General features: G+C 43.0%; 1 protein-coding gene across 8 annotated transcripts in view; it reads left to right on the top strand.

The window, feature by feature from the left end:
• Positions 1-13,540, top strand: part of PTPRK (protein tyrosine phosphatase, receptor type K) — a 608,487-nt gene that overhangs the window by 354,605 nt on the left and 240,342 nt on the right. For all 8 annotated transcript variants that reach the window (XM_019538012.1, XM_019538011.1, XM_019538015.1 and 5 more), the window contains exon 7: positions 6,093-6,386. In XM_019538012.1, coding sequence (XP_019393557.1) covers positions 6,093-6,386 — 294 coding nt within the window. The remainder of the gene's footprint in view (positions 1-6,092; positions 6,387-13,540) is intronic.

Here is a 13,540-nt window from a genome sequence, read left to right as displayed (position 1 = left end):
GACGTAATGAAAATGGTACCACAATGTTATAATGGCCTCACCACAGCCACTAATTATTACTGTTGTTTTTCAAGCCATAAAAGTTTCAGGTTACTAGATATATGGGGGCAAATTTTGCAGTTTGAAATTATAATTAGGAAATATTCAGTAGATCTGGTTATAGAATAATGAATGAGAATCATTAATAGAAAGTTAATTGGGTAACATCAAAAAAGTTTATCTGGTATATTGGGATTGCACGCTTCAGTTGATGCTTAGTGTACTTTTGGGATTTTTGGTTGCACCACAACTCTGGTTCTGCTAGTGTATTGTGTTATGAAGAATATTAATAATGCTGTAGAACGATTACTTGTTCATTTGCTAACTGATTAAAATTCATACATAATTTATTGAAACGGGACGAGACTTTATAAATAAGTCTCCTTGTCCTCAAGAGCTTAAAAACAAAATGCATATGCTAATGTAAGAATACGCTTTACCTCTAACATAAAAATTTAATATGCAATGGTATATTAGTCTCATTAACGCATAGTTTCATTTGTAATAATCATGCTGTTAATCAAAGTATCTGCTTCTAAACATAGCTATGTCTTACAGAGGTTCAGAACTGAGTTGGTAGGGTAACACCCTCCTCAACTTTGATGTTTTCTGCTATAAGATTAACCTTATAATTCATTAGTTTAATGCATTTAATGCATTAGCTCCACGGCAAGTGGGTTTTCCTCATAGATTGGATCCAGACGTGTAGGCACCTGTGGTTTGTGGTGCCATAAACTGCATGTGTTGCACATTAAGCCATGCACCCCACTGCTAATTTGCAGCATGGGGGCAAAATTTGCTACTGGGATTTTCCAGTAACGAAAAGAAACCCTACTAAAAAAAAGTGGTACAAATCACATAAAAGTGCTAGGACAAATGTGGAGACGGGAGCCAGGCAGCCTAGGGCTGGAATCCACCACACTGAGGCACTTTGCACCCCAACCAACCACTCCCCAGCTGGTTGGGGCACAAGGGAGCAGGCAGCCCTGGGCATGTGGAACAGCTGGCAGTGTGGGGCTCCACAGTGTGTGGAGATGGGGGAGCAGGCAGTCTGTGGCTGCCTGCTTCTTTGTCTCTACATGCCAGTCCACAGCTGGCTGGGGCACAGGGTGCCTCATCATGGGGGCTGCCTGCTGGCTAGCCCCACACTGAGGCACCTGTGTCTCAGCAAGCGCCTTCCCACCCCTCACCCCCCACAGTACATGGAGCAGTGGGACAACGTGTGCAGCCCCCGTCTCAAGGCACACTGTGACCTAGTCAGCTGTGGAGCATCTGGTTGCCTGGGGTTCAGGGTCCTGCTCCCCCATCTCCATGTGTCACTTCCAGCTGCCTGGAGCACAGGGTGCCCCATCCCACCCTGAGTACCTGGAACGGCAGGACAATATGTCCCATTACAAACCACACCAGCAGGGGCATGCACTGCAGTACAAAGTAGTGGCACAAATTTGTTCTGCTACTGTTTGTGCTGCTGTAAATGCGTGCCCCTGCTCATGTGGATGCAGCCATAAAGTCTGTTCACATTGCTGAGGTTTAATTTGGATAGAGAACTAAATTAACTTACATATAGTACTTGCCAAAAATCAAGAGAAAAATAGATGAATAATTAGTTCAGGTAATTGGTAGAGTGCTGATTGTCCTTAACTAGAATGTATGAAGATCACTCATTCAGACATAGGGTGAGTGAAAAGGAGTCCATGTATTTCTATTACAAAACTTGCTTAAATCATAAGTCCATTTTCAAATTGTGTAATTTGAGGTATAGGCATATAGGAAAGTCCATGGGAAATGCTTCCCTGACAAAGCAATCTGGTTTCTTCCAAAGGTGGTAAATATGTTGTTTGGGAATATTTCTCATACCACATTTACTCACATACTTCCCCCCAAAAAATTGGCTTTCCAAAATTGGCATGGATATATTAAGGAAAGAAGGTGATTTACTGAATTGGGATGAAAGAAGCATGAAGACCTATAAAGACTGCTTTGGGTATGACTGATAGGTCTTCCTATCAGACCCATAAAGGGAAAGGAGGAGTGTGCTGTTTAGGGTTAGGATTAAGGTGACAACTCTTTCATAATGCTGCTGAATTGTCAGTAGATTTGGGGTGAACAGCCAAAAACTACTATGAATTCAGCAGCAAATGTAGGTGAGACAATACATTACAATTAGACTATGTTAAGAGAACTTAACTTGAATGATCACATGTTAAGGCTCACTAACAAGTGCTAAGTACTCTCTAAGCATCTTAAAGTTAAGACACTTCAAGAGAGGATTATCTTTGAGCTGTGCTAGCTATCTCAAATTAAGTTAATTTCTGAATATTCATCTAAGATAAAACCACCAATTTGGAGTCCTCCAGTATCCCAGGAGGCACTGCTCCCAGGTGGACTGGCTGTTATCCCGGACTCTACAACCCTGGACTGACAGCTGGGAACAGATGGGCAACTGGTAGAAAGAGATAGAGTGAATGGGGAAAAAGGCTGAAGCAGGGCACAGGGCTGAAGGGAGGGGGCCATGAGGAATGGGTTAGCGGACGGAGGACTGTAGGAGGGAAGAGAGAGAAACTGGGGTCGGAGGGAGTGAATGGGATAAGGGACAACCTGGATAAGAGATGATGTTGACATTATTTACGCCCCCCTCCCCACAGGGTCCCAGCCACCCTGCAGGGCCACAGCCCCCCCACGCAGAGCCCACAGCTTACCCCCTGCAGCAGCAGTTGGAGTGGGGACCTCAGAGCCCGCATCTGCCAGCCCCCCTGCAGCGTGGAGCAGCCCCAAGCAGCTCAGAGCCAGCACTGCCTGCGTCACTCATCGGGGGCTGGTGCCACTTATGGGGACCACATGTCCCACTGAGCTGGGTCTCCTTGCACTGCCAGGCTGGGCCAGTTCCATGGCGGCAGGACCTGGTGCTGTGCACAGGGACAGCGAGCCAAACCAGGTCCTGCCACCATGGAACTGTCCCGGCCTGGCAGCATGAGTGGCCTCAGTGCCGGCAAGACCTGGCTTGGCTCAATGCACTGTCTCTGCATTCCATGACAGGTTCTGCCTCTGGCACCAGTGCTGCTTGCCCCACAGTGCCTGCGGGGAGGCAGCATACGACAGGACCCAGCCTGGCGGGGCTCACTACTCTGGCTTTGCACTGAAGCAGGCCACGTGGCTCTGGGAGGTGCAGCTCCTGTGCAAATGCACACTAGCTATGCAGCCCAGGTCAGATTGGGTCAGTGTGGTGCACAGCTAGTGTGCTTTTGCACCACAGCAGCACCTCCGGGAGCCACACCTCCCACTCTGTTGCAAAGCCAGACTAGAGAGTCGCTCTAGGCTGGGCAGGGTTGGGTCCCGCTGTGCACCACTGTCTCTGTTACAGCTGCCACGTGCTGCCAGTTCCACCATGGCTGCTGCGCATTGCTGGCTTCACACTCCAGCCGCTCGCCCTGGCTCTGCACACTTCTCGGGATGGCTCTGGGGTTGCCACTCACCTGCTCCCCTACCTGGCAGCCATGATGCCAGCAGCAGCAGGCAAGCGGGACTGTGGCTGTGCTGCAGGCACAGCAGGCAGTGATGCAGAACTGTGTGACTCAGACTCTGTAGATGCATCCAAGGCTATGGGGCCAGGCTGGGTCCATTCAGCATGTACAGAGCCTGGGTCACACAGCAAGACATCACTGCCCACACTGCCTGTAGCAGAGCTGCTGCCTGCTGGTGCTGCGGGGGCTGGGTAGCAGGGCAGGTATGTAGCAGCTCCCACTTGAGCCCCTCTACGTACCCACCCACTGGGACATACCCCTTGCCACTCCTTACAACCCCTGACATCCCCCTCCACTCCCCATAGCCTCCGACATCCAATCCCCATAGCTTGCAACATCCCCCTCCACTCCTGATGCACCTAACATCCCCCTGCCACTCCTCATGACCACCCACACCCATAAAACCCCCCACCCCATATCCATAACTTACCCTTGACAGCACTGGGGGCAGCAGGAGCACCAGAGATGCTCTGGCCAGAAACCAGAGCGTCTCTCCTGGAGGACCAACTCCTGGGTTGCCTCCAAGTGCTTTGCCCCACTGTTCTGTGGACTCTCTTTTTTTTTTTTTTTTTTCCTGACCCCTGGATATCCAGGGGTCTAATTTTGCACCCGTGCTGCAAACTTGCAGTGTGGGGAACTTTTTTTTTCATTCCCACACCTGCCTCTTGCAGCGTCTCAAAGGGCTTTGAGACACTGTAAGATGTGCTTGTGTGGATGCCCCACCCCCGCCAGAGGAGGTGGTGCAGGCATCTACCCTGGAGATATTCAAAAGGAGAATGGATGTACACTTCTGGGGTTATTTGACCCCAGCACTCTTTCCTGCCTAGAGCAGGGGGACTGGACCAGATAATCTCATGAGGTACCTCCCAGCCCTAAACTTCTGTGAATCTGTGGATGAGGAGTGTCCAGGCTAATGCCCCCTCTCCCCCCTGAGTTGTACCCCTGGGTCCCAAATCACTGTCTCCATTCCAATCGCCCCCTCTACTTCCTGTCACCCTCTGCCAGATCCCAGATCACTGCTGTACTGCCCAAGAGCAGCAGAGGCACTGGTGGGGAGGGGGGTTCCCCCTCCCTGCCTCCTCCTCCTGGGTTTCCTGGAGACCATGATAACCCTGCACACCCAGATCTAGTCCTGACTGAGCTCCACACTGAAGGGTGAGTGGGGGGGAGCAGGGATTAAGAAACTACCAGACAGCTGTGGGTCTGGTGGGGGTTAGGTCCAGGTACATAGGATTGGCATGGGTTGCTGTAACGGTAGGTGCCAGCGGGGAGAAGGAAACTCCCCCCACACACCCTGCTGCTGCCACTGCCCTGTTCTCAATCTGATTAGGAGGACAGGGCAGTGATCCAGGGGGCAAGGGGAGATCTGGGAGCTGATGAGGGGTGGTGGGACAATTTGGGAGTGGAAGGGGGGATCCAAGTGGCCCAGGGGACCCTCTCCTCCTCTCCTTCCCAGCCTATAATGCGGCTTAGGGCTGGCTAGCAAGGCAGGTATAGAGCCGACTTGCCGTGTCTAGTCAGACCTGCTTGTCAGCCCTCTGATTGCAGGTCTGAGCAATGTATATGAGAGAGGATATTAACCCAAATAGGTGACTGATGATCACTAGTACTTATTAACTCCCAATAAGGGTAACATATCTTAGAATTAGCACATGCTAACTCTAATGTGTAATCTCAGCCTCTGAGAGGGTTAGCACTTTTGCTGATACTGCAGCATGTATGTTGCCTCTGCTGTGAGGATTTAGCCATAACTCTGTGGCGGGGTGGGGGAATCTTCATTCTGCTTTCCTAAAATAAGGTGTATGTCTTATTTGGGAGTGTGTGATAGAAGTGTCAGTATAAGGTTTTTGTAGAATCGCTAAATAATTCTATATATTGTTGCTATAAATGTTTACTTTGTCACCCTCCAGTTAGTGCTGCTTGGTTCTAAGCATTCTGAATTCCTTTGATATATTTCCCTATCTTTCACCCCGCACTGCATCTGGCAGGTTTGAAATGGACTGTGATGATTTTTTTTTGAAGATTCTCTCAAAGGGGATAGTGTAACGTGACATTGCAACTATTTCTGCAGGGAATGTTCATGGCTTCTCTCAATAAAAGAAAATGAGTTATGCTTTTCAAATTCAAAGTCCCACATTTTTGTCTGGAAAAATACATAAACTATCATTAAATAATTCACTGTATTTCAGGAAATGTGTAACTAGATAATAAACCAACAAAATCCCTAAGTTCAGGCCTGCAGATAAAATGAATAAATACAGCCCTGTTGACTTCAGTGGAGCTGCACAGATTTATACCAGCTGAGAATCTAGTCACCTGTCCTTAAATCTGTGAGACTTTGGCCTTGCCAGTTCTGACATCTGTATTGATAACTAGCCAAAAGTTTTCCTCTACTGAGAGGGACCCTTACCTATACCCCCACAAACACACATACACCCACTTGTGTTTTTTGCATGCAAGTATGTATGTCTCTAGTGGTATCTTTATAAGTTTCATTGTCTTATTCGTTGATTTTTTTTAAATATCTTACAGAACCACCTCGACCAATAGCACCTCCCCAGTTACTTGGTGTTGGGCCAACATACTTGCTGATCCAACTGAATGCTAATTCCATAATTGGTGATGGACCTATTATTCTGAAAGAAGTCGAATACCGAATGACATCTGGAACTTGGACAGAAACCCATGCTGTCAATGCACCAACTTATAAGCTATGGCACCTGGACCCAGATACTGAATATGAGATTCGTGTTCTCCTCACTAGGCCTGGAGAAGGTGGAACTGGTCAGCCAGGCCCACCACTTATTACCAGAACCAAATGTGCAGGTAAGATCTGCTTTTTTGTCCATTTTCATTGTCATCATGGTATTTCTATAGCAGCAGTTCGACTCTTTGGCACGCTCATCCATCTCAAAGCTGCTAGGCTGACATGGACTCCATTTCCTGTTTGCACACATTGGTTGGGTCAACTAAGTTTCCATGTGTTGATCTTGGGAACTAGAGAGCCCATGCGTTATTACTATCCCCTGACAAAGATGGGACATTACTCATCTTGCAAGAAATCCAGTCTTCAGATGTTTCCTTCCTTGTTTACTAATTTAAGTTGTGTTGAAACAAGATCCTTTTCCCTTAACAGAAGAATTGCCAAAATTGAAATACATTTAACGTGTTTTTTATCAAGCAACAAATGTATGCGTCCTACTAGTGACTCTGCCACATTATAACTTTTAGCCATTTTTTTAATAAGGTCATCTACATTTGAGTTCTCTCTCTCTATCTCTCCCTTTCTAGTACATCAAGTAAATGCACTGTTGCCCACTCTTGTGATGTTCAATATTTCTCATAAAGTCTAGTTTCTGAAATCAGGTTAATGCCTGATGATTTAAGCTTTCATTTAAAAGAAAAAATATACTAACCTAAAGAATAAAAACTTGTGAATATGAAGATGGAAAGTGCCAGTATCAGGAGACGAATAAAAATAATCCATATATATATTTGTCTGTCTGTCTATTCAACCTAACTTTTTAGGGTATGATCTGTGATTTTTGAAAGCTTGGATTGGTAGTACTGTAGGTATAAGAAAAAGAGCTAGGAAATATGCTATGCAAATTTATGTGAAAATGTAGATGAAAAAAGTCACAGTGGTTTAATTCCAAGTCTCTTATGTTTATGTAGTAGTGGGTGCATGTACACGAGATGTCTTACTCAAGAGTAAAGCAAACTACTGCACAGTAAGCATCACCGTCTACAAGTGCAGACACTTACTGTGCAGTAATTTGCTCTAATTGTGAATAAATTTGCTACCAGAAAATACAAGTAGCAAATTTACTTGGGAATAATTACTACACAGTACAGCACATGTAGACGGTTGACTAGGAACAAACGTGCCTTGCGGTAGGGTGTTTCCTTCAATGTCCTCCTGCCCCATCAGCAGGGAGCTCCCAGCCCCCTCTTCACAATTACGGAGTGGGAGCTGGGAACAATCATCTCTCAGCCCCTGCCTTGCTATTGCAGAGCTCCCTGCTACGTGGGCTCTGGTGGTGAAGCCTCCTCAGCAGCAGGCAGCTCCTGGGGGCAGGGAGCAATCCGCCAGCCCTTACCAGAAGACTGGTGTTTCTTGGCTCCCTGCCAGCCCTGGGCTAGCACCCACAAAGAGCCTAGCACTCCCCCTGGCTGATGCCAGGGGCCAGTGCTGGGCCAGCAGGGGCAAGAGAAGCAAATCTGCTTCCGTGTTCCTGCACATATAGATGCCTGCCTGGGGTGAGTTTCCTTTAGAGTAAATTATTCTAAAGTAAACCCACACTGGAGCCTTTGCAGTGAGAGCAATAAGAGAATGGGCAGTATTCAAACTCTCTCTGTCTATATAGGATGAGTTTGAGTGACTTGAATGAATATATTATATAATATTTATGTAAGCACGTGCGTGCGTGTGTGTTTGTGCACAAATATATACATATATGCATACATGCAAGCAAACACATGCGTGTGTGCACACACACATACCCCATATATATATATATATATATATATATATAGGTTTTTTATTCTGTTTAGTTCTCTGGAAAGAGGTCAGTGAGCTAATAGCACATAAGTGTCATCAAACAGTAGGTGAATGAGTTCATATCCTAGAAAATTAGGCTAGTAGGACTTGATGCTGTTTTATTTTGAAATTGAGCACCACATTACCTAGTAGCTCTTGGCACTTTGCAAGAGTGGAATATACTACTAAATTAGAAATAAGGTTAGTTATTTCACTTTTCAAAATTGCCTGCAGTTTCAGCAGTGCTTTAGGCTGAGAAGTTGTTTGTCTAGGAGGTTAAATGAGCAGAGTGGAAGGATTCATGTATCTTATCTTAGGTCAGATGACAGCCATTGATATCTAATCCAGATTAAAGCGTTGATTGAATTCTCTTAAATATTTTAGACATTGCTCCAAAAATATGGTGTAGACATTAGAAACAGCTTTTATATTAAAGTGTTCTAACCAAGACTCAGAGTCCAAATTATTTCTTCCCATCCCTCAAATGGTATAATTTCCTTTACCAGAATGCGAAAGACTAAGATTGCCTAACATGAAGGAAATTCACAATATATTTGAGGCCCAAGTTGTCTTTAACTTGAAACTTAAGGGCAACAAAGTTGGTATAATTTTTAAAGTATTATAATATGCACATTTATATAAAACAAAATCTAACATATTCTTAAGACAAATGTGTGTCATTCTATCCACGTGAATTAACTATATAAAAATAATACTTACATTATTTTATGAAAATCCATTGTTATTTTAATGCTACAACTTTGAAACAATAAACAGAGAATTAGCACTTATCCTAGTGCTTTTGATTCCATAGTAGCATGTGTCATATCCATTTTTTGAGGGAAAAACAATGGGACAAGTTGAGAGTGAGATTCACAAATGGACATAGGCATAACTTGTTAAGCTTTCCTGTGCCTAAAAGGTAAGTGCTGATATCCAGGAGCCTCCTCTTTAAATGGGCGGGGTAAAGCATCCAGGGCTGGAAGTCACAATGTCTAGTTTGCTGCATTGGTGAACATGTAAGCCACCCAGTAGACCATGTTGAAGAGAGCTGTGTATGTCATTTCTTTCCTAGACTTAGACAGCAGTTAAGCACCTCTTCATCTTGAGTCTACTGCCTACCTAAGCAGGTCCCTCTGGAAATTTAAGCACAAGAGTGCCTAAGTGAATAATAAATACTTTTAGGTGAGACTAAGTGCCGAAGTGCTCATCTCAGCAAAGATGGTAGTCCCTCTGAATATATGAAGTAGCTGAACTTTGGGTGCCTGAGTCAGTTTTTACCAAAAACAGTAGACACCTAGATGTGTGCTTTGTTTTAACCCCTCTCTTTGATGTAGCGCCTAACTTTCTTCTAAATTCTAGTTTGTGCTTGAGTTCCTTTGTAAGTCTCACCCTGAGGGACTTGCCCAAGTTTGTACAGTGTGTGTTTACTGAATCAGGATGGAAGCCAGTGTACAGGTCTTTGCTCAGTCCATTTGAGACCAGAGTTTCTTTCTTCTCATCTCACAAAATGATAAGGATAAACATTTGTTTTCAAGAAAGGCCACTCCAAAGGTCTCTATAGCTTTGTGCTACTTGTAAAACTTGGAAAAATACATATCAATTTTAAATAATACTTATTTTGAAGAAACCCTCTTTGATTTGATCCTTGTCTTTAGAAAACAAATGATGAAAACAAAAAGAAGGAAAGAGCAAGGAAGAAGCCAATAAAATAGCTAACAATGTGATATCTTTGGCGAGTAGTGTTACCCTGGTGACTCCCATGTCACTTACTGTGCTGCTCTATAATTACATCTTTGCATCAGTATCTTTTTTGGAAAATCTCCTGTTTTCCAGGTCAGGGGTGGCACAGGCAGCCTCTGTGTGGTAAATGGTAGATCTGGGAGGGCTCAGGCAGGGGCAGCACAGTGACATAGAGGACAGGGAGCAGGAAGCAGAACACTAGATTAAGCCAGGGGAGGATGTGGGGCTAAGTTGTCCCATGTTTGCCACAAAGATTGTCTCACTCTCTTAGGTCTCTTAGGTTTGATAAGTAATCAAACAAGATTACTTATTTTTCACACACAGTATTATTATTCTCTTTGTCAATGTTCTTTGTCAGTTTTGTAGTCTTAAATTACTCCTGAGTGTTAGCTTCAATTTTGGAGCGAGTTGTAATTGCTAACCTGTGTAACATCAAACTCAGTCACTGGAAATAAATGGAATTTCAGTGGAAAGCTACTTCCCTTTACTACAGAGAAATAATTGTGAAAATCATGCTGATTTGTTGGTTTTGAACATTTTTTGTTCAACTATAGGTAATAACTAGTACATTGACTTATTAGTAAAAATGTGTTAGTAAAATGCTACTAGCTATTTTATCTGGAGAATAAACAGTTGTTTTATTTGTGGGAGCAGAGTGAAAATGACTCTTACACATAGTTTGTTTAGAATTTACAAATGCTGTGACATTTCAGAATAATGTATTATTGATCTATTAGTCTTGTGTTTTGCCAAAACATCTTTTGAGCAATTTGAAGTATGATTAAATTTATTTAAGCATCATTCATGTACTTTAATTAGTAGGTGGTAAGAGTAGTCAGTGATGCCATCTTGACTGAACTAAAGCAATGGCTGATTTCTTTTTTTAGAAAATGCTAAAGGAAAAGAAGAGGAGGGGTACAAAATGATATGGTTTGCCTCATAAAAGTCATTACAAAGAGCTTTTGTATAACCTGAATTTACTGTGTGATTTTCCCCATATTTTAATTGAGTGACTACATAGATGCTGTTTTGCCATGTTGCATCCATCTGTGGGCAATTAAAGGTATTACTCAGCAATCAAATATATGATACAACTGAGTGTTTTTAAACAACAAAAATGAGACTAAAACATGCCAAGCAAAACATGAGCTTCTTACATTATCCCCCTTAAGAGACTGTGTGTATTCTTTTTATTTCCACTTTTAAGCCCATTTGCTAAGCACAGTAATGTGCTCCAGGGTGTGTGTGGTTAGAGAAAAGTAATTACATGCTGTTGGTTTTGAGGACCCTCAAAAACAATCATACCTCACAATGCACCTGAAGTGTGTGATTATTTCCATACATCTACATGGGCTGTCTTGTATTATGGTTCACATAATGACTTCTCAATCATTTAAAAATAAAAACAAAATAAAATAAGAGGCAATAAGATGTTTTTTAAATAGGAAGTAAGCACAATGCATAACTGGGCATTAAGGAAAGGATGTTTTCCTGTGAAATTGTTTCTTTTTGAGTATATGATCTGGCATGGGAATGTACAATCTGCCTTTCCTTTTTAAGGCTGAAAATAAAATACACTGCAGTTTTAAAACTGTCCACTTAGTCTGCTTTATCAATTGTAAGTTAAAAGTTGTTCTATATTATGTTGGCTTCTGTTTCCAAGTAACGGTTAACAACTCAGCTTTATGATTTACTGGTATTTTAGTGGCAACGCAGGTCAATAGTTCAGCCTTTTTTCCAGAACTTAAACATATTTGCAGCTACCACAGCTACTTTTGTCTACTTTATTGAAGTTCAGCGCAGTTTGTGATTTTCAGTAAAGCGTGTAGATCTGTGGAGCGAATAGAGTGGTCTGATTTTCATTGCAAACATCTTTTCTTAATAAATGTGTGTCACTTTTTTTGAATAAACTAAGGGGAAGGATGACGTTTTTCCCCTTCAGGTTGCAGCTTTATCAGAGCTGAAAATGGAACAATATGTATTCATTTTTTTCTATTTATTTATTTATTTTTACTGTTGTCTAAAAAAAAGTTATCAATCCCGAAGTCCTAGTTATTGATGACAGTCATCCTTAAGGCACAAAAGCTGATTCAGACATTTGTTAGCAGAACAATGTGGACTTATGATTTGTTTCAGTTAAAGGTTCAGGACCAGGACTGTTTTCCATTCTTTCTTTTTTTGAATGTACAATATTTATTTGCGATTTTTTTTTTTTTTTTTTAATGTTACTAATTTTGAAAACAGAACAGACAGATACAGGAATGAAATTCCTTACAGCAAAAAGCATACAACAAAAATAAGTAGGAAAAAAATCATTTGGCCTTTTGTTTTTACATTTTCTTTTACGTTTAAAAAATGGGACTGCACACATTGATGTTAGGAAGCTAGCTTCCCATGGTCAACTGCAGAATTAAAATGCTGGGCTACTTGCATAAAGTATATTGTTATGTGAGTTCAGGGCATTCATAAGTAAGTTATTCCAGGTACAAGTGTGGGAAATTGTTGCCAGACAGGCAAGCATGGAATATATTGTAAACATAAAGTAGAACTACACATTCATTGGCATTAGCAGATTCAGCAGAAAGTAACTGCAGATTCACATGTATAGATTCAACACATTCACATATCTCATCCCCCTTTTTTTTAAATGACTGCAGCATAATGCAAAGACTGCAAGCCTCTTGGGTGTCTTATATCTCTTGTCTGACTAATGTCAATCACCTTCTTGACTGTATCCTTAAGAATGTGCTTCACTGACTACTGTGTCAGGTTCACGTTTACTTTTCCTTCCTGGGTGCAGGCTACCACTCCCTTGAACAGAGTCCTGAAAAGGTAGCCTTTCTTCATCCATGTCAGATTCAGGTGCCTCATCATCAGGTGTAGGTTGCCCAACATTATTAGGTCCTGGCTTTTCAGCATTGCTACTTTCTGGTATAGTGTTATGGGTTGTCACTGTAAAATGCAAAGCCAGTGGCTCAACACAAGGCAGGGCTCCAACTTTTGCTTCTGTGCTCTGTTTGGCAGTTGCTACTGTGTTTTCTAATTGGTTAATGTAGCGGCGACAAGCAATATTAGGCACCACTTGCACTGCATAGGACAAAGGATGTGCTTGTGCACTCACAGCTGTAAGCTGCCATATTTTATGTTCCTGGTGATCATGGGCCAGTGCATTTTAGCCTACATGTAGCTGCTGAGGGGCGCCTCTTCCTTGTCACGTTCTCATTTAGCTGGCCATTTCTAACATGCAGCATATACTGCATTCTGATGCACTAGCAAAAAGCGAGCCATCTTCAGCTGTAAGGATCCTGCCTCTTCTTTCATGGAAACCAAGGCATTTTTGAAAGACTGTATGGAATGTTCAGCCAGTTCATTTGTAGCTGGGAGAAATGGTGCAGAGGTGATACGCTGGTTGCCATTTTTCTTTGTGAACTCTTGAAACTCACCTGAACTGAATCGTGTGGCATTGTCAGTTAGTTGTCTGGCAATACTGTCCTTGCAAACAGACTTCACAGTTGTTCTACTGCCTGTGCTGCTGTAATGGCTTTCACACAGAAAACTTCCTGCCATTTGGAGTGGGAGTCCACTACCTCTAGATGCATCATCCCTAGATATAGTTTCATAGTTTCATAGTAGCTAGAGTCGGAAGGGACCTAGGTAGATCATCTAGTCCGACCCCCTGCCTGAGCAGGAAAGAGCA

Source organism: Crocodylus porosus, unplaced genomic scaffold (genome assembly GCF_001723895.1).
Source record: "Crocodylus porosus isolate Cpor-Errol unplaced genomic scaffold, CroPor_comp1, whole genome shotgun sequence".
Lineage (NCBI taxonomy): Eukaryota > Metazoa > Chordata > Crocodylia > Crocodylidae > Crocodylus > Crocodylus porosus.
Note: the sequence above shows the minus strand (reverse complement) of the source record. Positions and strands in the feature narration are given on the sequence as shown.